The 26,804-nt window shown below is 37.3% G+C and overlaps 1 protein-coding gene across 1 annotated transcript in view; it reads right to left on the minus strand.

Annotated features, from left to right (window-relative positions):
• Positions 1-26,804, minus strand: part of LOC116994697 (ubiquitin carboxyl-terminal hydrolase 34-like) — a 95,752-nt gene that overhangs the window by 55,330 nt on the left and 13,618 nt on the right. The window contains 7 exon segments of the mRNA XM_033056585.1: positions 799-860; positions 3,627-3,819; positions 10,774-10,841; positions 14,962-15,111; positions 15,270-15,320; positions 20,311-20,731; positions 24,029-24,116. Coding sequence (XP_032912476.1) covers positions 799-860; positions 3,627-3,819; positions 10,774-10,841; positions 14,962-15,111; positions 15,270-15,320; positions 20,311-20,731; positions 24,029-24,116 — 1,033 coding nt within the window.

A 26,804-nucleotide genomic window follows, 5' to 3' on the forward strand; every position in this document is an offset into this window, starting at 1 on the left:
CTTCCCATTAATAAATAAATGTGTGTCTGTGGCCCCCAACATAAACATGAGTACCTCACACCCCAAGAGAAACTTTAAAAGTATATTATGAGTGAAATTCTACAATTTACACATTTTGCCTGTTCTTTCACAAGAACAGTTATTTCAACTACCAAACCACATTTTTAATTTAAATTCTTGACAGTTCTACTATTAAGTTTAGAGTTACTACAGAAGTGAACACATTTCCTGGCTGGAATACAATCCCACAGGTGAATCTTCTTGAAGACTTATGTGAGTCCCTCTAAAACTGTTCAACACACCTTAGTTATACAAATAAGGAACTCTGAAGAAAAAAACAACAATAGCATCACCTCACATCACATACTTAATAGGATTTTGGAAAAATAATGAGTGGAAAACTAACAAAGATGGGAGCCATTGATGGCAATACAAGTCTTGGTAAAACAAATAATCCAGAGAAATGAGAAGATGGCAAAAATGATATGAATTTGATAAGAATAAGCTGGTTCTTACTCATATATAACCATGGAAATAATGGGCATTATTATTTCAGTATCAACATTTTTCTAAAGCTTACCTTGAGTCAGTATTTTAATACAGAAAAAAAATCCAGAAACATTTAGAAATATTTTACAGTAACCATTTAAAACCATTTATTAACGCCTTGATTAGAACATTTCTAATAAATGTCTCAGATTATCATGCTCCCCCACTGAGTATAATCCATAGCAACAACAGAGAAGAACTGCAATCATATAAAACACTTGAAGTATTCAGAATAAGGTTCCTACTTACGTTTCTGTGTCTGAAACTAATGACTCATTATTACACACATCATTGAAGGTATGAAGTTGATTCTACAGTTAAAAAAAGGAAGAAAAAAAATTACAATTTTATCCAAATATTTGGTGAGGTGGTTTTCTTATATTTCAAAATAGTATTAGTGACATTCAGCAACTTTTTATAGGACTTTGTATGTTTTTAAGTAAGTTGTTTAGACAAAATCAGAGAATGAAAATAATTTTTTTACAGGAAAGCTTTCAAACATGTCCAAGCTCATAAATTTAAGACATTACAGAGGAAAAGTAAAAGCCTGTTAAAAATTTTACATCTCTTTTTCACTTCTTTCCAGCATCAATGGTTCTGTATCCAATTCTTTACATGCACATAACACTTTTAAATATTTTAAATTACGTAACATAACTTATTTGGCATCTTATTAAAAAAAAGACACAGTAACGTAAATTTTTGAAGTTAAAATTAAACTTGCTGCATAACTTTGGCAAAGTATTTACTGTCTTGAAACAAGTCTAGTACATGCACTCTGTTATTCAGGCGACTTCACTAATCTCAAATCTTTACACACAGAGTTATTTGTGTCCAATCTCAACAATTTTCAAGGGAAAAAAATGGTTTTGAAAAAACAAGATGGGAAACATGCACTGCAATTGGTGAGACATGAGAGCCTGACTACACAATCATGAATAGATTGGTTACTAATAGAGAATTTCAAATGCAACACTGAGGAGTGGAAATTAGAGCTGGGGCAGAGAATGCAGTGGAAGCTCACTGATTTTTCCTAAGATTCACCTCCAAATGAAAATATTTTGAAAAGGCTCAAAGAGTGACAGTCTTGAGCTGCTCTTATCACCAATTTTAAATTCACAGTCACCACTGATCAACACTTCCCATACCAAATCCTTCTCCAAAGCAATTCTGACAAAGAGTGCTTTTTCATACTGGGGTTTGCAAACAATTTTTACAATAACTCCAACTAAATTCCTAGGATTCTGCCACAGCAGCACAACACAAAGCACACGTGAGAGTGTTGCTCTCCCTCACCTCATAACAGGTTTTTCACTTCAAGTTTTGTTTCCTCGAATGCCAGAGGGAATAAAATCCTTTTTTCATTTTTTACTATCTATGAAACACTGTAAGAATCTAAAGGCACCTGTGCCCAGACACTCAATTGATGCAACACAAAAGTGTCAGGTATGGAGGACACAAAGGCAGAAAGGCTCCAAGCAAAGAAAGCTGAGCACTAAAAAGCATCTCCCTGGATTCATCTCCAGACCCAGGCATCAAAAGACAGGAAAATAAAATTCTACTTGTGAGGGTATAGTAGAGAGAGAAGGTATTGTGGAACTGAACTATCTCAACAGGTGACAGAGATGAAATGGAAGAGAAACAAAGTACCAACAAAAATAAAACTTTGTACGATTTGAATGAGAAAGAAGAATAAATTGTCTCAGTGTTCCAGAGTGGTTTAAAGAATATTCACATAAAAAAAGACAGACTCAGTAACTTATCAGCATACAACAACATACAATTAGCTTACAAAAACTATTGGCTTTAGTCTAAAAATACTGTAACATTTTCCTTCTGGTAATACATGTCTGTTATTTTAAAACTCTCATTTTTACAGTAATTTTTATCAATCACAACAGGTGAAAACATATAACTACTTAAAACAACTTCACACTCCCTTAAATGAGCTAGATGCCTGAAAAAATAAAGTAGCTGATGAATTCTTATTTTCAGACTTTGTTTTGGCAAGGATACACAAAAAGGCACACTGTGGTAGTTGAACACGGAGCATTGTGTAAAACCAAAGAAAAGGATTTACAGGAATTAAAATCTCATGTAATTGCAACTATGATAAAGTGGAAATAAATTTTAAGATCAATTATACTCTGTGGATGTAGCTCACAGCCTATTTTTACAACCTAGTAAGTCACCTATACGTAAATAAATATTTACTTTGGTTAAAAGTCAGCAATAATCTAATTAAAAGCACTTACAGATCTCTTTAAATTGCCATTTATTTAATTGAAGGTACTTCTATCTACAACTATAGTGAAAAGCAAAATCAAGTTTAAGTAAACATGTACTCAGTGATACCATATCATTAGAAGAGAAAAGGCCAAATATGTTTAGAAAACACAAAGCTCAGATGGATAAAATCTTCACTTCTGCCCTCCTGTGGGACTGTCTCTCTATGGTTGTATGCAGCAATGACAAACCAAGAATGCCCAATATATCTTGCCTGATGCAAAGTGGAGCATTTCCATGTGGAAGGAAAAGATGGGGATGTTTTTAGTTTTAATTGTTTTCTATTTGATGCTGTATGTATTTACCTCTTCAATTCAACCTTCTGTTAATTAATGCAGAAATGCTCTCTCTCTCTCAAAACTGAACTAACAAACAGAAAAGGAGGTTTGTGCAATACAAACATCAGCTAATTGCAGCAGGGTCAAGATGCTGCAAAGGTAAAAATGCAAACAGATTGAAAGCCTTTCTCAACAACAAATACTGCTGTGGCAAGGGGCTCCATTTCAACCCAGCTGTCACAAAACACAGTTCTGAGGATGTTGTTTAGCACACGAATTGTTCAGGTAATGTGAGCCCATTCCATATGGTGCAGAACACAGCCACCACTTGGACTCAGCTCCCAGCAAACCCTACCCTCACCATCATGTCTGGAATTTCCTAAAGCTGCATGTAAGAGGATCCTGCTGCTTTCACACATTAAAAAAAAAGCTCCCCAAACAAGCCTGTAAATCATAAAGCACAACAAGAAGCATTTTTTGTGAACATAATTGATATTTTTTAAAAGTTCTTACTGTTATTTGGCTTAGCCCAGCCAATCTCATTGTCAGAGTTGGTGACATGAAGTATTTGAATGCAAGATCAAGACTTTCTTTATCAAAACACAAGGCTGTATCCAAGGGTTCTTTCACTGTGCTCCACATTAAATCTGCCATGTTCCGGGCCGCGCTCTGCCGCAACTCCTGGTCTGACAGTTTACATAAATACCTGGGAGAAATTACAAATGGAACAAAACCAAAAAGGGTATGATTCAAACTAGAATGTTCCTGGACGCATCTTATAGCAAAGATGTATTTCCAATAGCTCTAAGATCAGTCTTTAAATATCATTATTAAAAGTCGGTACCAAGTAATGAAAAACACCAAAGAAAAACAGAAATATGTATAATATTTTTTAAGACTTTTGAACTAGTTAAGTCCTTTCTCTTGCAGTCTTCTAATCTTGCACAATGAGCTGCAATACAAATATTCTCTGCAAATGGAAGGCATAAGAAATATTTTTTTACAAAAACTAAGGTACAGAACCTGGGGGAACCACAGTCTTACCTAAGCAAGACCAATACACAGAAAATCCATAGTGAAATGCCTGTAAAGTTCACATACAAAACACCAACATAACTGAGAATTTCTTCTAACTGAATGTGTAACAGAAAAATGTTGAGAAACAAGCTTTCCTGAGCTTCTTTTGATGCCATTAAAGATGGCACAGTGAAAGGTACATACATACAAAGTTAGCCTAATTAATTTTTTCTGCTGTACTTCAGCATTTTGAAGTTCAAGCTACATCCAAACCAGATTTAACTACACAGAAATGTGTTAAAAAACCATTTGTTTGACAGCCTAAGCCTGGATCTGTCCTTGGAGATTGGCCAAATAGATGCATGAATCTTTTAAAAAAACACACGAGATATTAAACTACACTTAAACAGATTTATGCACCATTCCTTTGCTTTTACATCATATAAACATCAGTACATTTTTTTTTTCAAAAGCAAAACTACAGGCTTGATTCTTATTTAGACAACCATACTTTTTCACAGCTCTTGTGTAGAGGCCTTAAAATAAACACACTTAAATGATACTTAACACTGTCAAACAGAGAAAAGAGACTTCAGTGCAAATAATCCCAGAGACTGGAGATGCACAACAGGAATCACAGATGAGTAACAGGAGGACAAAAGGACCATCCCAGGCCAAGGCACTCAGACCCTTCCCTGTTCTTTGTTGTGAAATTTGGCTTCTCATGTAGAGCCCTGGAAATCAAATCCTGGCAAGAAAATGCTATTTCTGTGCTATGAGCTCTAAACAGAAGCAAAGTAGGGTTGGAAAAGGAATATTTATTTTAAAAGTTCAGCAGCAAAGCAGACCCAGCAATCTGCCTTTAACCTGCAGACAGGTGAGAGCAGTTGCACTCTGAGGGGAAATTGTCCTGTCTGTGTTACCAAACAATCGTTTGGGATTAGTAAATGAGGTGATTTGTCATCAGCAAATAGTGATGACAGCACTTGTGTTCCAGCCACCATCCTTTATGTCCTGCCCTACTGACAAAGGGACATCCAGCAGCTCTGTCCAGCTGTGCCAACAGCAAATTAAATATTGAGCATTTATTTTATGGGAGAGGCAGTCAATGAAAGAACAGAAGCCATAATTAAGCTCCCACACCCAATCACAAAAAAGCAGGTACAGAGCTGTGGGATTTTGGAGTTGTCCTCCCTGGAAGATTCACAAAAAGGGCAGAAGTGGCACATGGGGACAAGGTTTAGTGGTGAACATGGCAATGCTGGGTTAAAGGCTGGACTCTATCTCTGGGGTGTTTTCCAACCTTAATGATTCTATGACTCTCAGCAATATCAGACCAATTCTCATTTCCCCATCTTTATATGCAAACTCTCAGAGCTTTTCCATGTTCATAGTTCCATCGAGTAACACTCAATAGTTTGGGGAAGCATTTCTACAAATCTCAGACATGTCCAAACACATCACATGAGCTCTCATTTTACAAAGGACAGGTGAGTGTTTGCATACACTGAGCAGGGGATGGACACACCCATGTGTGAAGGGTGTTCTGGTGGCTTCACTCCATTTCTGTACCAGGACTTGGACCTGAAATCTTCCTCACACTACAAAGTCTGGTGAAGTAACTACACTAATATTGTTTATAAAATAAAGCATTTCTTATTTTAATGCAACATTATCAGTCTAAACCTACTTTCATTTATGCAATTCACATTACATTCACATTTTGAATGTGCATTAGACTTGTGTCATATTTTCTGTATTATAATACCAAGAGTGTGTTTTTTAAAAAAACCTGCACTTTATAATAAGTGAAACTATGGTGTAGGTGCATTTTCACAGCTACATAAGTACTTTAACAGTATCTTCTGTTTTACCAAGGTCCTACAGAAAGCTACAGGGAACAGAGCACTTGTTACCACAGTTTTTAACACAACAGGGTTTTCTAACCTAAAAAGAAGCAGAGGATGGCAAACTTCTCTTTAGAAGTGTAACTGCAGCCAACACTAGAAAATTTATTGGCACTACTACACTGATCAAACATGATCATATCTTTACTGCAAAGATTAAAACCACAGGAACTTGCAGAGTAGGCCACACCTCTTTTATTGTGGAAAGATGGAAACCTGTCTGCACCAGTAACATTTAATATTTTTAGAGGTATAACATTACAATTAACAAAAAAAAGATCTTTACCTAGCACTGGCAATTAACTCACATATTCTAGAGTGACTGTCTGTAAATTTAGTGCATTGTCTCATGTAAGAACAGTAGAGCAAGGGAAAGGTCTATTTAACCCAAAATAGTCACTCTAAAAGCAGATTAAAGATTTATCCCATGTATAAAAAAATGGATGAACTTATCTACTACTGTGAATTCATCTAACTCTTTCTATTTATACTTTTGGCTTTCTCATTAACCTGTGCCAGTCAGTTTGACAATTATGCTTGAGTGAGAAACAAACCCCTTTCACTTCTTCCATCTGCAACTTGACAACTAGGTAGCACATTCTCCATTCCTTGTTTTTAAAAACCTGTGTATTACCATTTCCTACTTATTATCTTCATATCATTCACACATGATATGAATTGCCCTGTCAAAAGAAAAAAACCACCAACCCTCCTAGACTCTGTCTCTCCTCCTCTCAATGTAAATTTTTTATTGCCACCTTTTTTGTCATCCATCCTACCACCGAGGTAGTTCTGTTATTATCTGCAGGATGGAAGGATCAGAACTGTATAGAAAGTATAGAAATGTGAATGTGTGACTGACTCATATAATGGCTTAATAATAGTTTTCATTCTGTCCTTCATTATTTTTTTAATTCCTACATTTTTATCTTTTTGAGTCTGATGAGCATTAAGTCTTCAAGGAAGAGATTAATGATATGCCAAGCACCTGTGTAATACATTTAATCTGGAGTTTTTACCTAAATGAGACTTTCAGAATAAAACATAACTTCTTTATACATCTGCAGAAAGGATACTCTGCATATTATAGGACCTGTCCTGCCAGCCTGGCATAGTTTAAAAAAATCAATTAATATACAGTATTTGCATTTAATTTTTTAAATATCAGTTTGAACCTACTTAAATTATTTCACTTTGCCGTATTTGGGGACAGAGAGAGAGTTCAGTTTTAAACATGCAGTTCCATGCTAATGTAATGTTTACAATCACATCTTATGCTTCAAAGACTTCAGCTACTCAGCTGTGAAATCATCTTTTTTTTCCTTTAATCTGACTCTTTTGGACCACAGCTGCAAAAGGACATCCAGCAGAATGAGTCAGTCCTCCTGAAGTGTCTGGTTATTGTCTTCTGACTTATCTATTCTTATTACTTTAAATTTTCAGATTTTTTGGAGGAGGCAAATATTTTTGTGATTAAAACTTTCAAGGGTCATTACAAGAGGTTTTCATGATATGTAGTAGCAAGGAGTGGTCTTGGGTACTCCCTTTAAATCTTAATATTCATCTTCAGGAGAGTAACTTGAATTATTTCAGCTGCATTTTGTATGGGAAGCATCATGGATCAGGAATTGCTTGCAGCTTCCACTTCCTCTGCATATACCAGTGCTGTGTGTGCCCTGTGCCACAAGCACCCAGGAGCCACTGCCACTTGGAATTTCCTCTCAGTGTGCTCCAGCACAGATTGTTCTGCTTCTGCCTAACTAGGGCAGAGACAGGAATCCTTCACAAAAAATGTCTCCAGATCCATCTTCAAGTAGGAGACAAAGAGAAGGGAGAAGGGGTTGGGAGCAGAAAGGGGGTGGAACAAGATATGCTCCTGTCCAGTGCTGCACTTTCTACAGGCCGGAACTATCCATGGAACTTTCAATCAACAGTCTCACCACTGAAAAAACACTGTCCTCAGAACACCACTGCTGAGAGCTCCTGCACCCCTGAGACACTCAGGATTTGAAACCCTACAGAGAATCTCTCATCTCTGATCTTGAGGCAAAACCAATGTCTTTGTTTTTATTATAAAGAGATATCATCGACTCACCCTCATTTATAACTGCAGGAAGTCAGGACATATTTTCTTGAGTCATTTTTGGAAGTCTCATTTAATGAGAATTTTGCAATTTTAAATGCAGAATTTTAAGGATTAGGATCAGCAAGAGCTTCCTTCTGAGGAGGACAAAATCGCTTTGCTTCCTAAGTGAACGATGTAAATTTTATTTTATGTAATTTTTAATTTAATCCTTTATTTCTTTCCTAAACTGCTTAAAAACACAGGCACTTCAGAGGCAAGATGTGAATGCCTGTGCTCCATTGGCCAGGCAGAAAATAACATTTATTTGTCTTTTTCTAGTAGCAGCAATAATGACAGGACTGTGTCCACAATCTCTGGAAATTCCAGTGGTGGTCTCCTCACTACAAACACACACTTTGCTGTTTCCTTTATCCACTCCTTGTAGAAATAACCACAACACAATGGGTAACCTCAGCTGATAAAAAGGGCTGCTGAGATGACAGTTAGATGATTTCTCTTGCTGGTCAGCCCTGCAAAATGCACTTCCTGCAAGGAATCTACAGGAGCAGCAACTGGAACTAAATCAAAGCCCCAGGAGCTCCCTCTAGACTAAAACCCTCTCCAAACCCTCGCAGTTTCTCTGCAGGATTTCTTTAAAAGGTGCTGTGCTGCTGTGTCAAGGATTGTGCCCCCCTTTTCTTTTTGTCTTTCTCCTGAAGTAAAAGCAGATGGAAACCCAGAGACCCAAGCTGTTAAGCCAAGATCTGTAAGTTTGAGAACCACATGGGGTGAGCTGCATCCATCAAGAAAGTCATCTTTCCCTGAAGGCATCTGTGTTCACTTCTGTCCCACATAAAGGTACAGCACTTGTGGTTATTTTTGCTATATGGCCTCCAAGCATCAGTCCCACTCCATAAGCAAATCTTGACTAAAAAAGCTCTGGATTTCGTAACACTGAGAAACCTCAGATCCCACCAGGATTCAGCTGTGAAAAGTAAAAACTGGGAGAGCATCACCTTCCTGCTCTAAGCTGGGTTTTCCACACATGTATCCTTTGTCAGTGTTACCTTTCTGATTGATGTGAACCTATTGTAAATTCTACCAATAGACATCAAGGGCACTATTTATGGCAAGAAGCTGCTGACAAATCACATTGCAAATCAAATACTCTGATGGGTAAAGAGAAAGACATGAGAACCCCCCCCAAAAAAAAAATCTTCTATACATTCCAGTGACCCCAGCAGCACCTACATTTATAGAACAGAAATGTTTTAAGCATTACAGGATGACAAGCAAGGATTAACAACAGCAACTACAGGATGTGTTATTCTGTCTTCCTCAAGCTGCTCCTTTTTATCAGTCTAACTCTAATTGCAGATCCCTCCATGCTCTTTTTCATTTCCATACATTGCAAGAAGACAGGCAAGGCTCATGACCAAATTCCCAGGTACACCAACAACCATTAATGGAACATGTACAGAGACAAGCACTTGAAACTCCTCTGCCTGCCCTCTCTTGACTGCTTCATGATTAATAATTACCTCTGGAAGATTTCTAAGATAGCACATCAGCATTAAAGGAGTGCACATGGCCGGACTGTAACTCAAGAGTGATATGTTTTAATAAAAGATCAAAATACTCTTCTCTCTGCTGGTATCATTTTAGTAGAAACCACAGTATAGCAAAATACATTGACAGCCAAGTCAGTACTTAAATTTTTACAGTCAATATAAAACCAGACCATTTTAAAACATGAAACAATTCCCAGTCTCATTGTTCTGGGAACCTGTTTGCTGCCAGTGTAATTATTTTTGGTGAGTGTTATTTTATACTGGTATAGTTAACACAGAATAATGTGTAAAGGCCCATTTTTTGCTATGAGCAGTATAAGGACATTTCTAATATTCCAGTTAGAGGAAATCCAGAGCCTTGCAGGAGCTGTGGGTCTATGCAAAAGCAGTGGCCTGCACCAGGAAAATTTAATGTTGGGCCACTGGAGGGGGAATTAACTGTGACCACACCCCTCTACCTGCAGGCAGATACACACACAGAGAAAATTTCATCAGCAGCTCACTGCAATGTTTCCATTGTCCTGAGAAAGCCAATAAAAACAAACTGCTTGTATAATTAAATACCCTTACAAGTACTTCAATTTGAAAGTGTTATTTTCATGATAGACAGCTTGATATGAAGAAAATCTTTGGGACTGGATATTTTTAGCTACATAAAAGTGCGAATAGACTTTTGATCACACTTCAGTTCCTGCCAGCTGGAAATACAGAACATCAGAATGTGAAGCTGTGTTCAAACTCAGGGTCTGAAATCTCAGTGGCTGCAGATTGCTCTTCTACTTACAGCACCTCACTGCAAACTTGATGCACAGTTTTATGAAGATATTATCACAGTGAGGGAGACTGGAGTACTGGACCTGACCCAGCATGTCAAAATGGGGCTGGATGTCACATTCAGAATGTTCTTATCAAGATTGACCTGATTGATAGTGAAATCAGATGCAAGGAGTAGCCCAAAGTAATTCTAAACATTACCTTCACCCTTCTTGTTGAAATGACAGAGCAACACCCTGTACAATTAAAAGTATCAGCAGCAATTAGAAATAGGTGCTGTCAAAAAGTCCCACAAGGAAAACGCTTAAAATAAAATAAAAATTTACCTGATAACGTAAGTTCTAAAGGGTATAATGTGCTGCATGACAGCAGGGATGTGCAGCCATATTCTGATCTATAATGCAAAAACAGAAATAAATATTCCATTAATAACATTTAAAGAAGAGTAAAAAAATGGTTAAAAACACTGTTGGTACATTTGAACATGCAACCACACTTTAAAAACAGGCTTCCTTGGTGGTTTTTGTTCAACTTCTTAATTTTCTGATTTTTCCAAACTGTTATCTGAGGAATGTTTTTTTGACTTATAAAGAGGATTTGCATCTTTCCTGTTAGTCAGTTGGAAAATAAAATAGTATCATACTGCCCATGATGCCTAGGCATCACCCAGGTGTCTCATTTTTATATTTTCTGTAATTTCTTCAGTAGGAAAGACTGTTTATCAGCCTTGTGGGGTTTTTTTTCCTTTTTCTTTAAAAATTTATACGAGAATTATTCCATCCTTCCATTTCCTTGCAAACCACTCCTAAATCAAGTAACATTGTTTGACTTGTGTTGTTTTGTTTCTTAGGGCTTACATATCCTATAAAATGAGATGTTTTACAAGCAGTGATTAAGCACAGTATTTTACTACCATATTTGCATTTCTCATATTTACCATTCTGCCTTCACCACCTTTGCAAAGCTGAATGCAGGAAGAAAATATATGTAGACGAAAAAAAAAAAAAAAAACTAACCCTAAACTGAAACAAGCTACTTAGCACCGCTGTCAGGAAAAGCACCAACCAAACGACTTCCAGAGGCAAAGTCAGAGGTGCCATCTGCATTTCAAAAAGGAATTTGGAGCCTGTTAAACCTGTTACTCCGTGCCAGGTAAGGGATGGAGCACAGATGAAGCAGCTGCTGCTCCTGCCCACATAAATTCAATCATGTGCATGAACAGCCCTTGTGAAAAGCAACCCCATCACTCACTCAGGGCCTTCTGCATCCCCACCTCTGCTCTTAAAAGAATTTCAGTTTTGCAGCTGATGCAAGAAATTCTGCCTAAGGACTCAATTCCATATGCAGAAAATGTATATATTCCTTCTTGACAGAAGAGAAAAATATTACGAAGCAAACTTCTCACGGGTTTCTTTTCAACATTTCCAGCATTTGCCAAGGAACTTTTTGAGTCAGTTCTGACAAAAATATTTGCAGGCTTACTTTTTACAAGGCAACAAGCACTGCACAGTAACAATATAACCTACTTTGCAAGACAAACCAGCCAAATCTTCCTATTGCAAAAAAAAAAAGACCACACTTGGATGAAGCTTCTGATCCAACTGGCAGCCTCAAGAAGGAAAAAAATGCTAACAACCCAAAGATACAAAGTGTCACCAGAAGATGCTTGTTCTAGAAACAGGAATTAAATAACATTTTGACAAGGAACTGCAGGGATGACAAAAATACTATTGTGATTACACAATTTGATTTTTAACACCATGTACTCTGCTTCAAACACAGTACGAAACACCAAAGAAAATACATTTCTCTCTGAAATCTAAGTATGAAATGTTTTTATCATTTTGTTTTTGTAGCTTTCACTGTTCACAGTCATCTTCACTCTGCATTCATTCAAAGTCCTAAGTTGAAATCATGCATCTGTAAACTTGCATTACAACAACCTTCAGCCTCAGGTTTCAACTGAAGCATCATTTCACATGCTATAAATGAAATTGTGATTTTGAATGTGGACTCACATTTGCATACTAAATTGTTTAAATGACATCAACTAGCTTCTGTAAAATGACAAAAAAAAAATTACATCACTTTTTGCTTCCATCTGCTTTTTAAGACAAAGTATTCACTGCATCTTTTCTGTTCTCAAGTTTCAGAGAGTTTTTTTTGCTATTATTTGCTTTTTACCACAGGTAATTAATTTCTAGAAAGTAGTGGCTAAAGAACTCTATCTTATAGACTTGAAAAAAAAATCAAGTATGGATATTTCAAGAAATTTTCACAAGAATGGCTACTTAACAGCTATTCTCAAGAGTGAGCTAATTACTAAAGTTGTGAAAATGTATTTAAGGGTTCTACACACTATGGGCTGGCTTTACACATTGGGAATAGGTCAATAATTGGCACTGCAGAGTTATTATTGGAATAAATATCACTAGATCCCATAAAATCAAATGTGTTGGGATAAAACCAAGTCAGATTAGTAGAGTTCTTGCTGAGACCATCATTACCTTGTTCAGTTTTATAAAAGATTCTTTTTGTTTTGGTGGAGTTTGGTGTATGGGTTCATATTCAGAAACATTTCTTGAATTATTTATATTTACCTAAGTTCTATGAATTATACAGTGAAATAACAGAAAAACAAACAGGGAAAGAGAAATATTACATCAAAATCCTAAGTTCATGCATCATTATAGAGGTGGAGAAATATCTTTTTTGTTTAATATTGAAAAGTTAAAATATATTTTATCTAAAAAACAGCTGCCTCATTTGGTTGTAATAAATAAATTGCAGCAGTGCTTCCAAGTACACTGAGGGATACCAAAATGCAGCAAGTGGATGAATAAAGCAGATCACACATAGAACATTTTCTTATACTTTCTGTAGTGAACTGACACATAAAATCTAAATATGATTTTTTAAACAGTTTTCCTCAGCTCACACAGATTTGTCAGCCAAGTCAGAGTTCAAAAGAAAGATGCTTGTTGAATGGGAAAAGCTGCAATGCTGAAGAAACAGTACTTTTGGTTATGCTTTGGGTTGAATTTCATCTTATCTGTCAGGTTTAGCCATAGAACTCATCTAAAACTGCTGCAAGATCCAGCTCAATGGGTTACCTACTAAAACCAAAGAGAAATGCAAAGTTGCTGAGTAAATATCTGAAAGGGGAAACTTTGCTGAGAAGTATTTTGGAGTAGGGTACATCACTAAGAATAAAGAAAATAAACTATTTATGTGGAGAAAAAGAAAGACTTCCAAAAAGGACAGAGAAGAAAAGCAGTTGCACTGATACAGGATATCCATGAAATGGGATTTGCAGTTTTAAAACATGCTGGTGTGACAGGGAGCTGCCATTCATTGTCCCTTCACACAGAAAATAAAACAAAAATGCAAAAATGTTTGGTTCCATGACCAAAATTTCCTTCAGAAACAGAGTAAGCTCCAAGAACACACATTCTCAGCAGATGGTTTGATGAGGATGCACTGACAGCAGCTGGAGATGAAGATCTCATCAGCTCACACAAAAAGGGCCAGCAGAGAACGTATCTCACAAATTGAGAACGTATCTCAAACCAAACATGGAGAGGTGCTGCATCGGCCCTCCTGGGAAAAGAATGGAGCAGATCATGGCCCTGCCCATTTGTTCTCTGACCTGCAAGTCAGGAATTACCACACTAAAGGATCAGGAGAGTGGATGAGGATACAGACCCCAATACCAGCCTGATTTCAATCACTGGTTCCCTCAGAACACCATCCTGGTTGGGTAGTACCAATGTTTGAAGAAGGATCTGATTTTAAGCATTTCAAATCGTAATCAGTGTCCAAACCATGTCAAACTTGCTTTGTACAAGGTAAAACAAACTTCTGGTTTTCTTTTTCCCATCCAGAAGACAGCCACAACTTCTATCCTGACATTACACTAAGTCCTCATGTGTCCTTCTTCAGGGACTGGGTTTTATTTTTGTCACCAATCTCCTTCAATTCTACACTAAAATCAATTCGTAATTCTGCCAGCCAAAAATCCCTGTGATTTCAAAGTGCAGAAATGATGGAGGATATGCATTCTAAAACTAAGTGGGGAAAAAAGATTATTACCTCTATGCTGCAAATGTGTAAAATGGTATAAAATCACAGGAAATTGAAGAGAAAAGAAATCCACAGGCTTTTTCTTTATGCCTCATAGGGAACAGTTAAGAAGTTAAAACACCCTGAAGAAACTAAAACCTCTTTCATAGCACAATTTCAGGGACAGAAATGGCCTCTGACAACATTCTTTGAAATCTCTTTGGGGACTATTACAATCTTCCTATCTAGGTACAACTTAGAAAACTGCTTGTGTGCTGCCAGGACATGCAGAGGGCTTGGATAATGAAATGCTCTGTGCACGAGTAAGCCTCATTCCCAACACAGAAAATTTACAGCCTTTTTATCCCTCCCTGATCCCACAGAGTTCTTGCAGACTTCAGATTGCTTTTATTTTTTGTTTGCAAGTGGAAGAGCTGAAAGGGAACACTTACATTAGACACCACTGTGATAAATGCGTGTGCTATAAGGAACGGCAGCGTCTCGGGGCTTCCATACTCAAAACAATCCTTCATGAGGGAAAGGCCATTTTTTCCACAAAACAGACAAACATAACGAAGCAAGTGCAATGGTACTTCTACATCCTAGAAAGATTTCAAAAAACAGGAGAAGAATCAATACCAGATCACACAGACACACAGGAAATTCCAAAGCTGCATAAGTATAACACAAATTCATACAGAGGAATAAATTATTTTAAGTTTCTAGGAAATGTGCGCCTATTTAAAAGCGGACAACTTACATTCATATCACAGAACGCCCCTAATATATTGCTTTCTTGAGCAGAAATATCCTGTTTAAAGAGAAAAATTTAAATTAACTCAAGCAATAAAAACACATTTATAGAACAAAAAAACAACAGCCATTTCACCAGCATCACAGTCAACAATAAAAAAATCCAAATTCCTATTCAGAGGAAGACAAACTCAAGCTTTGCTTCACTTTTTCACTGCAAAACAGATTTTTCCATACTTTTTACCTCTGTTAATATATATATAGACACAAATATACTTAAGAGAACATATCAGCAGTGTCTCAAAGACTGGATGAACAGATTATTCTTCAATACCACCCCTGTTCAGATCACCAATTTTTTCAACAGGAATATGGCAAAGGGCATAACCTGTCACACCAGCCTGAGAAACATAGAACAGAACCAATCCAAGGATTTTGACATACAATTTCTAATAAAGATTACATATATGCAAACATCTGAATTTACATGAATTGCAGGATATCCTACAAGCCTACATTTAATGATTTAAAATTGCCATGGAAATATTAAAAACCTTTAATTTCAACTACTACATTTTTATATTAAAAAAAAACACTGTACAAAATAAATGTCATATTTTTACAGGAGTGAGTTAAGTGAAGAAGGGAAAGGAATTGTATCACCCTATCACTCTGTTAGCTACTAGCTGCAACAAGAAATCTATTTTCTAGAAGCACTGAACTTAAAATGGTTTAGGAAATAGCTTTTCTTTTAAATGGCCACCACATCCACTTGTTGGGCAGTACAGAGTGGGAAGTTTCTTTATTAGGGCTGTAACATATTGTGGGTTTCATGCACATTGCTGGGGGCAAAAGGGCACTGAAGGTATAAAAAGTGGCTGTAAAATCCAACATTGCCATGGATACTTGCAGGCAAAGCCACACATTCCTCTTCTCATCCCTCCATGCCAAACACCCAGTATTGACAGTCACAAATCAAATGCAAGTTTAACACAAAGTTAAGTTTTTAAATGAAATTTCCTGAGTGTATTTTAAATAGTTGTGTAGGAGTAAGCTTCTTAGAACTGTACCAGAGGATGCTGGAGGCAAGCAATTTTGGATGGATTAAGTGTGATACAAACATTTTGAATTATTCAATATGCTCATATTATAGCTAAGCATTTATTTTCTTTTTTTCTTCTGTTGAACTCTAAGTCATGCCTGAACTCGTGATACTCTACCAGTTATTTTTAAAACAGCTTTGAAGGCAGTAGGTGGTATGTTTTTAAGCAGCAATAAAAGGTGTTCAGTGCTCTGCTCATGAAAACTGCAGAGATGGTGTGAGAAATTTCATTAGTTTTCTTGAAAAAAAAACACAGATTTGTTGTTAAGTGAACTGCAGTTCTTAGAATGCAGAAATCCCAAACTCACAGAGGGGAGTCTGCAAAGCTTGGAAAAGGCTGCAGTTGAGAGACTCAGTCTGGAGATGTGACTCCTGTTCTTGCAGATGGAAAACAGAACAGTCTGAGAGGTCCTTAAGGTCAAATTTATGAGGAAATAAGAGAATTCCTCATGGGAATATAATAGGGCATTAAAACCCACCATCACTTCAAGAGGAGCTACAGCAGCTTTCCAGGATCTTCACCTGGAAAAAAGCTGGAGAGGGACTTCTGAGAAAGACAGGCAGGGATAGTTTTGTCCCAAAGCCACACAGCAAACAGGAAAGGGGGAATGGCTTCAAACTGCTAGAAGGTAGGGCTAGATTTGGGATTAGGAAGAAATTCTTCCCTGTGAAGATGGTGAGGCCCTGGCACAGGTTGCCCAGAGGAGCTGTGGCTGCCCCATCCCTGAAGAGCCCAGATTGGAACAAAGGCTTGGAACAAAGAGATGAGTTTTGAGGTCCCTTCCAAACATTCCATAATAAAATGCACTGGTTGAAGTCTGACCTGGACACAACTTTGGTGGAAAGCAGAGATATCTTCCAAGAAAGTATTTACCTGAAAAGGAGAAGCAGAGAGCACAAGACCCCAAACAGGCAGGGACTGCAGCTACAGACACCTCAATAACTGATTTTGTTTCCTTTTATTGCATCCTCTGTCAAGATCTGTTAAATGCTTGGGTGACTGACCATTGTACATTCTGAGAGCGCACAGTTCAGGAGTGCACTTCACATTGTTGTTTCTTTCTCACCAGGATTTTAAGAGCTTCCTTTTATGAATTCTTTTTTCCCCTCCTCTGAAGTGCCCATTCCAGGCATTTCACTTGTTGCACTAAGTATGAAAAGGATAGGGCATACAGTCATAAACTACCCTGTATGCAAGAGTTCTTAAAAATATCCCATGGGGGAAGTATGAACATTTCTCAAAAAATTTTTAAAAATATTTCAAATTAGTTTTGTTTAGGATGAATAACAGAAACAAATACCGCTCTGGGCACCAAAAATATTGATAGATTTTTAAAAGAGGTATGTACACGACTCTTCTGGATACCCATCAGGTTGTTGTGGTCTTCATTCTCACTTTAGAGATGTTGTAAGGGACAACAACAATTCTCAGCCCATATCATTGAAGGAGAGATCTGTGATCCAACAGGTAGAGACACCTTTCTGACTATACCAACAAATCTTGCTTTGCTGTTCATTTTCATCCAATCTCCTGCTTCCACATGAATATTTTTCTTCTCCACTAGATAGACCAGTGTAAAAAGGCTTTGGCAAGCAGCTGAGAAGAGGATTAGACTTCAAGACTTGTCTGCTACCATTAAGAACAAAGTCCTTGGAGGCATCTGCAGAGCAAAAGATGAGGGAAATACTGGAGGGGAATACTGACCACTAATTGTTACCGTGGGAAAGCCTTAGACTGGAAATTCTTCAGTGGCAGCCTGAGGCCATTTCTAGGCACAGAAAAACCTTAATGGATGTGATAACTCCATGCAATTGTGAAAGTTCACCTCAAGAATCTAAACCAAGGAATTTCTGAAGTCAGTCAGAGTGGAGACTGGAGTCTGTTGTGGATCAGCAAATGTTCCTTTGTCCAGGGCAAAGGAAATGTTTAGTGGGAGAAGAGCTATACCAGTTTCTCCCAACAAATTTTTGGCAGATTTAGGCTGCTCAGGTATCTGTTTAACTTACCAGTAGAACTAATACACTTAAAGCAGAGATTTTTTATTTTAGCATCTCTTGAGGACTGAAACCAAACTTTATTTAAAGCAAGAAGTGGTGTTTTTATTACTGGGACTAATAACTTGTCTCAGTTCAGCTAAGATGTGCTCTAGACTGAAATCCAAAATTAAATTCTAAACCTCAGTGAGTCACTCATGGGAGTAGAAAGCTTTGACATTAAAACAGCAGAATAACAGAACCTTAGTGCTTCCCAGATACAGAAAACATCAGTTTGTAAGAAAAATTATTCATGCTGGGACCTTTTAAAAGCAAAATTAAAAATCCCCCCACCATCCAAAAAAAAAGGTACACAAATATGGCAGGCTGGCACACCTCCATAATCAAGACCTGGAGACACACAAAGTCTAGCAGAAAGGAAAAAAATTCCCTTACCTGCCTGTATCTCAGGAAAGTGGTTTTCTTTCTCAGCTTCCCCTTAAGCTATGTTCTCAGGATAACTAATGAATGTATTCGATAATTCAAGTGATGTATAAGAGATGATACATATATTATATATACATTAGCATGTCTGGAGTGATGGGCATCAGCACAGTACAGCAACCTACAACAGATCTGGGTCTAAATCACTCCAAAGGCTGCACACCAAGGGAAAAAGAAATCCCATCAGGCACCTAGAGATTTTCTTTTGATCGTTTGGAAGTGAAATTCAAAGAGAAGAAAAAGTACATGAAATAGTAATTTAAAAGAAGCAAGTGTGATAGTCCACAGAAAAGCTGTTCCAGAATTGTTCATTCCACATTCCTCTGAAGCCAGTATGTCCCACAGGAGTGCAGAAGATAAATCAATTCACTTTATACCTATACAGATACACTTGAAACTACCTCTGTTAACTTATGCCCATATGGTTTGGAGAACAAGAACCAAAATCCAGCCCACCTAAAAAACCAGCTGTACAGGGGGTTTTAACTCCATTTCTTGTCAGATAAGGCAGCATTCACCCAATAAGAACTGATCAGATGTTGTGACCACCTTCACTTACATAATTATATCTGACTCAGTATCTTCTCATTTTGAACTTAAGTTTATAAAGCAAATTTCAACCCTCAGGGCTCCAGTGATCTCCCACAACTCTCTAAATATAAAATAAAAGGAGTTGGTTAGCTGCACTTTAATTCTCCACTTCGACTTTCTCAGAAGTTTGTTGGATAGAAGCTTTTCCTGTATAGTGAAATGTACATCTAATTTGCATGCAAGTATTATTGTATGCAATTAATAAAATAACTCTTTACTTGTTATTAGACATCGTAAGTTGGATCAAAAGCCAACCAATCCAAAAACGTGTTGTTTCCATTAGGAAAGGCTAATATCATCATATTTATTTCAGAAACTGTGAATTAAACATGGTAGGATTTTTTAATTAATTTTTTTAAGAGGAAAATAGGGAAAATGTGAATGGCAGACCTAAACAGATATCAGGGGAAAATCAGCACCCTGGAACAAAGTAACCTGTGCAGAGCTTAGTTATTCCAGTCGATTAACCAGCTGTTCTAACAAGTTTGGTCTTGCACAAAGTTTAGTTTAGTTTATGAAGCTTTGCTTCTAGAACCACAGATTGCAATAAAAAGAAATTAGTAAACTATTAATGGGTTACCTTTGGGAGGAAAGGCTTCACTATACTCTCCTTCTTGCCTACCTGTTATTTAAACAGCACAGTAATTCAGTGAACAGTTCCAGCCAACACTTACCAAAATATTACCTATAACAATCAAGCATATTTTAAAGAAAGTGGAAGAGTTATGTGCCATTTAGAAAGTTTCTCTGAAAAGTTCTCCTGAGGTCAACAGGAGAGTTGAATGTGCCCACCCTGAGTGAAAGCAACAAACACCAATTTGCTCAACAATTAACCTTTGACCAAATACTTCAAGACAGACACAAAGAGAAGATATACCTCTATTGTGGGGTGAGTATTATGCTTATAAGCTGTGTACAGAGGAAACTGAATCTGAAAGATTTTTGCCACACACAGCAGCAGCTTCTCCTTCTCATCAGTACTCCATAAGCTAAAAGCATCTGTGTTCTTTGCGGGTTCCTCCTCGCTCAGGATACAAGTTCTTGTGGAATCAAACTTTTTCTCTAGAGGTTTTTGTCTTTCTCCATTTTCTTCTTCATGAGACTCTCTTTCTACATTCAGGGGCTCATCAGCATGATTACTCTGCTCTGGCCATGTTGAATCTATATTAATAGTGCAATGTTTACAGAGCTGGTCCCGCAGAGTTTGGACTTGGGCAATCACCAAGTTAATAAGCGCACAAACTACTTGGTTAAAGATCTCCAGATGTTTATACTCCTTGAAACAGCACAAACATTGTCTGGAAGAAAACAGAAAAAAAAAATTCCTACAGTTAAAATCAGGCGGGTACTTAACCAAGAGCACTCTTCGCATTGAATCATTTTAAACAAGTTATTTGACAGAATCATAAAATAAAGGAAATCCAAATGAAACAGACCCTACCCATCAGCAAGTGGGAGTCACAGAACCCTCCTTAAGCCTTGAGAACATCCCATTATTTCCAAATGCTTACCAAAACTATGAAGTCCCTGTTACCATTTAACAGCTGCTACAGCAAGTAAAATATAGAAAGAAAGTCTTGTGGGGAAGGTCACTCTGCTACTGAAGAAGTCATGTTTTTCAGTATGCTTCTGACTCCATTTCCTCATCTGGTTTTCTCTATTGCTCTTTAATGCAATAAATCATCCTGACATTCTTGTCAGCTGTGTATGAACTTGTTATTGTTATTTTCAAATCAACAGGGCTGCAAAGTAATTTTATTTTTAATGGAGTATTCAAGTTCACTTCCTTTATCTGCATTTGGATGGTGATCTCATGCACACTGATATCTTTTATGCATCTAGGAAAAAGCAGCTCAAGTATCTCCAGTACTTTCTTCATTTGGCAGGCTCAGATTATTCCCCTGCTTATCTACTGCCGTAAACTGCAAAGAACAAGAGAGGAAAACTCTACAGCATCCCTTTGACAATATAATTTTTAAAAAATCAATGAAATCATCAAGTTCAAAAGCTGTAACACAACTACCGATGCAAACAGATTCTGGGTGCATAAACCCCTGAGGTAGGTACCCCAAACCTATTGTCTGGGAACAGCTGTTTCTTCCATACAAACATGCACCTCCCTTTTTCTGACAAAAAAAAGTGGAGGATATTCCTGTTAAAGGACTTACATCCTGGACAACAAAGAAAAGAAAGCCATTATTGCACTGTCCTTACTGGAGAACAAAATTAAGGCCACATGCTTGTGACAGACTCTGGGAGATGGACTCTGCTCTTTCTGATTCGAACTCTACCCCACAACATAACTGCTACATAAACTGGGAGCTGTCTTGCAGCAGAGATGTTTTCCATCTCCTGTTAGATGGAGAACAATGGACTCCAGTACACAACTAGAGTTCTCAGATATTAAAATAATACAAAAAGCACATGTACTGCTTCAAAAAGAAATCAGCAGACAAAATACAGGGTAAGAAATCATCAGTAATTAGCAATTAATTTAGAGACTGGGTTTAAAAAATTATCATTTTTAGGGAAAAAAAATCAAGAGAAGCCAGAGCTATGACAGGTAGAGGGTGCTGCCTCTCTTGATGGAACACAAACATGCCCTTGAGCTACAGCTCTTAAAGCACATACTTTCTGAATACAGATATTTATTTTGTTCAGTGGGTTAGACAAAAAGGCAACATTCAAGATTCCCAAATTCCAGCAGATACAATGACTGCAGCATCTTAACTCCTTCGTTCCATTTGTGCAGGAAGAAAAATCCCTTTAATATTGTGCAAACAGAGTGTGCCTTTACCCATGTGAAAAACATTCTTGTCATTTACTTGTAAATGCATTTACATGTTCACAAATGACAAGGGACTGCAGGCAAAATCCAATGTATCCTCAAGCATTTATCCTGGGGGAAAATTATGTTCAAAAGGTTCATCACTTATGCCTACAAATTACTGCCCCACTTGAGAGCAACAAATCATCCTCAATAACAATGAAAACACTCTGGTGAAGACTTCTCACACACTGGACAATTCTTTTCCAAGGCAGGATATGTGCAAAACCTCTAAGTCTTCCTCTCTTGGAATGTGGAGCTCACAGGAAGAAGAGCTCCACCAAAGATTGAAGAGATCAATAAAAAATGAGCATGCTACTTCTTTGAATGTAACAATTTCCAGAAGAAAACTAAATGGAACACTACATGCAGATGGAAGAAAAAGGTGTCACCAAGTGATCTTCTGAAGGAAAGCACAAATTTAAACTACAGGCAACAAAGTAAAAAGTAGTTCTTAAAGAAGACCTCAAACCCAAAACAAGCAGAACTCTAAAAAGCCAATTTGGTAGGGTAGAGACAGGACATGAAATTAAAATGCCAAGTAAAACTCTTTCCTGTAGCCTCTGTTAAGATTCTCCTTTAAGCAGCTTAAGGACTGTTTTCCAGGTTCTTCCAGTATGAAACCACTACATATGGAAGGTTACAAGGAAAGTAGAAGAAAAGAAAGAGTTAAATATTATTCAATCTTTATTTTTTTTTCCCTTCAGGTTGGATTTGTCAAGCTGTAGAACAGAACAAAACTCTGAACAGATGATGACCTGGAAAACTGGGTTGCAATTGTTCTCTGACAAACTTGGCATCTAGGACCTGTCAAGAAATGTCAGGAGTCTGGTTTCTGTGTCTGTTGTTTATTTTGATTTAAAAATTCCTTCTCTGTGTCTGAAAGCACAGGACAGAAGAAAATGAACTTGGTTTATAATTTTTGGGCAAAATGAGGAAGAGGAGGTTTTGTACTTTTACAGGTATCCAAAATGTGACATTCCATTTTTTTTTTTCCTTTTGGAATCTTCTAAATACCCAACTAATGTTTTCCAATTTATCCTCTATGCTTTTCCCAATATTACTAATGATTCAGTGGATTCAGTTTGGTTTAAAAACTACCACTGGACACTAAATTCCAAGCATCTTCACTGTAGATTATTTCTAAAAAGTAACATCCATACATTTCCTTGTGCTGGAAAAATACGCAGCTGTGAAGTAATATATCATTATATCACAATGCAATGACATCATTACTTTAAAGAAACAAGCTCAAAACAGTAATTTCTATATTGGATTAAAAGGAATAATGTAGTTGATTTAAGACAAAAACATGCAAAGCATTTTCTTTATCAGTTTAGTAGCTATGAGCTGCAATCCTCCATCACCTTGACTCAGTATTACAACATGCAGAAAAATTTAACATGATGGTTCCATTCAGTCACCTTTCCTTAAATTCTTCTTACCCTATCCTGCCTCTGCAGAAGATGGGCACAAAATTTCATGTTAAAGCAGCAGGACACATTGTTTGTCACAACTGAGTTGTTTGTTTTTCTACACAATTATTACAGCATCCAGAATGCCAACTGCATTCAAAATATGTTTTGCCCAAAATGCACTGGGAAACGAATTTGTTTTTATTTTCTAAGTAGTAAAACTTTATTCTCCAGGTATCACTTAGCTACACATTAATAATTTGTTAATTCTAATCACTCTAGTGTATTTCAAAAAGGGAAAACTGCTGTTGAAATCCAGCATGCTCAGCACTCCAAACTCAAGCCAAAATTACCTTTGCGTCCATGAATTGATGTAAGCAAATATCTTGAGGGCATGTTCCTTTCTGAGCTGCAAAGCATCACCACCTTCAATGTCTGATACTAAAGAAAACAAAAGCAGAAACACATTAGGAGGAAAAAGACCCAACATGCAACTGTTCTGTTTTCATTAAAAGTTACCTTTGATAGCAGGAAAAATAAATACTTTACTGAAGCAAAAACATGTAAATTTGGTTAACAAAGGTTTAGATGCAAATGACTTGAAAACTCCAAGTGCACAATGTTCTTGAATACTGCTGCAAAAGTTCGTGATTGAGAACAGACCCTTCTTGTAATCCTGTTTTTATGAAATATTCCTCATAAGCTTTACTGGGAACTCCTGATTGATGTGCACTTTCAAGTATGAACGTTCAACAACTCTCCTCATTAACCAGATGCCTTGGGTTTAGTTTTTTGTTTTGTTGGGGTTTTTTGTCCCCCAGATTTTTAAATGTCTGCATTTTGAGATGACCCTGAGACCTCAACTTCCTTTCTCTGATCAGATACAGACTGGGAAAAACAAGCAAACAAACAAAGCCCAAACCACAACAAAACTATTAAGATAAGAACAATGTGCTGTGTACATATAAGGTTATTTCAGACTGAGATGATGATTATTGCTTTCAAATATAGACACATCTATCATGACATTTAACCATAATGAATCACTAATTGGCAAAATGATAAAGGCTTACCACATTTATTACAGAGGAAACCAGAACAGTTCTGTACTGAGTTCAAACCCCAAATGCTTCACTAAGGGATTATCAAATGTCCCACTTCCCTGTAAAAATGCTTCTACACTCAAATAAAGCAAACATTAGTAGGTTCAGAGTTGCACTTAGGCAGCACCTGATTATATCCCAGGGCTCTGGATTCTGCCTCCTGGCCACACACCTTTCCCCAGCTATGAGTGCCTAATTCTTGCTTCCTCCTTGTTCTAAATTTCTAAACATTTGTACAATTATCTAATTGCCACACAAATCAAGCATTCCTTTTAAGTGGATCTTTGCTTTTATAAGACATCTAAGTTGCCATCTCCACATTTCACATGAAATTTCAAGTGTTACATGTTAAATCCACTTCACAAGCGAACTTTGTGGGAAAGGTTCCTGAACAGCAGTGAGCTCTTCAGCATCCCTGCCTCAACCTCCTTTCCAACTTCAGCCTTGCAAGGTCCTGTGTGATCCATCCACACAGGTTTCCAAAAACTACAGCTAATGAAAGTCTGTGGGCATGGATCAGAAAGCAAAGTTCAGAAGAAAACCACTTCACAGAACATCACACTGAACAAACACTAATGACTTCTTTGAAATAAGGACATCACATATGCACACACATCCACATTTACATCCACATGCATACATACAAATATAAAATCATCCAAGAAAGCAGCCTCTGAACAGGATATCATCAAACTTCCAAAACCACTTGTCAATCCTATAAGGTTCTAAAGATCCTACACAAGCTCCAGATGGAGAAGACGACCAGAAGATGGGTATCACTCAATATCACCTTTTATTTTCAACACTACAAATTACCAGTTGTCTCTCTGAAAGCCAAAGCACAATGCTGAAGAAACCAAGAACTCCACTACACAATTTAGATCAAGCTTACAAAAGACAGATCCTTAGCTACAGATAGTATCTAAAAAACCCAAACTTGCCCAGCACCAAAGGTCCATAAAACCTCTGCTTTCCCAATTTTTGTGAGCATTATTTCACTAAAATGAATTCCTTCAAACTTGACAGGAAAAAATTGTTCACAATTTAGTAGCAACAAAGCTGATTTTACCTTGTAGGATCTTGCTCCTACATTTCTAACACTTCCCTCATCCTCACATCACCCTGCTCTATCAAGCAGGACAGTAACTCCAACTTCCAGAGTGGCCTTTTCATTGCAAAAAATTTGAATCACTCCTAAATTTCCCTCTTTGAGATTATAAAGAACTGAAAGTTAAGCAAACTGGCTCCTTAAAAGCTCCAATTGCCATGTAAAGAAGACAGAATAGAGAAGTTATGGAAATACTGAAACTAATGCCCCAGGTGAAAAAACAGGGAGGTATTTGCACAAGTTGAAGAACCTGTTATTTTCCTGTTTATGTTCACATCTCACACATTGACCAACTTCTACTGGTCTTATTTATTAATCACTGCTAATTAATACAGTGGCTACAGACATGATTTCCCTTTGGGTTTCTGTACCTAGAAATAATACTGGGTTTATTCCTGAAAAGACAGGAGCTTAGCTAAGCTTACCAAAGGGGGCAGTGACATGTGGCAGGACTTCTCCTCCTGGATGTTAGCTTCTCTTTTGCTCCTTAGCAGAAATTATCTTGTTAATTTGTGTCCCCACAACCAAAATTTCAATCTTAGGCCTTTGAGTTCCTCCCTTACTCTGAGTATCAGCTCTTGATTTACAGCACCTCTATTTAGGGGGACCTGCAGCTCCAAGTACGGATACAACCGGTTCTGAAGCATTTTGAAATTTTTTTTTTTTGAACTGAAAAAAGTACAGGTGGAAAAGCAATAGGAGCAACTTATTGTCATTCCTGGGCATTTTCTGCTTCTTGTCAGCTCTGGAAGAACTTCCTTGCTGCACGATTTCACTTCCAAATGATGATGTCTGCCTCTCCTTTTTAAATTAGTTCTCTTCTACCTTGAAGGGGCCAGTAGTTAAACCAGACTCATTCACTTACAAATAAAGCCTGTCCTTTATTCTCTCCCATACTCCAGCACCCTGCCATGCCTC

This window comes from Catharus ustulatus, chromosome 3 (genome assembly GCF_009819885.2).
Source record: "Catharus ustulatus isolate bCatUst1 chromosome 3, bCatUst1.pri.v2, whole genome shotgun sequence".
In the NCBI taxonomy this organism is placed as follows: Eukaryota; Metazoa; Chordata; class Aves; order Passeriformes; family Turdidae; genus Catharus; species Catharus ustulatus.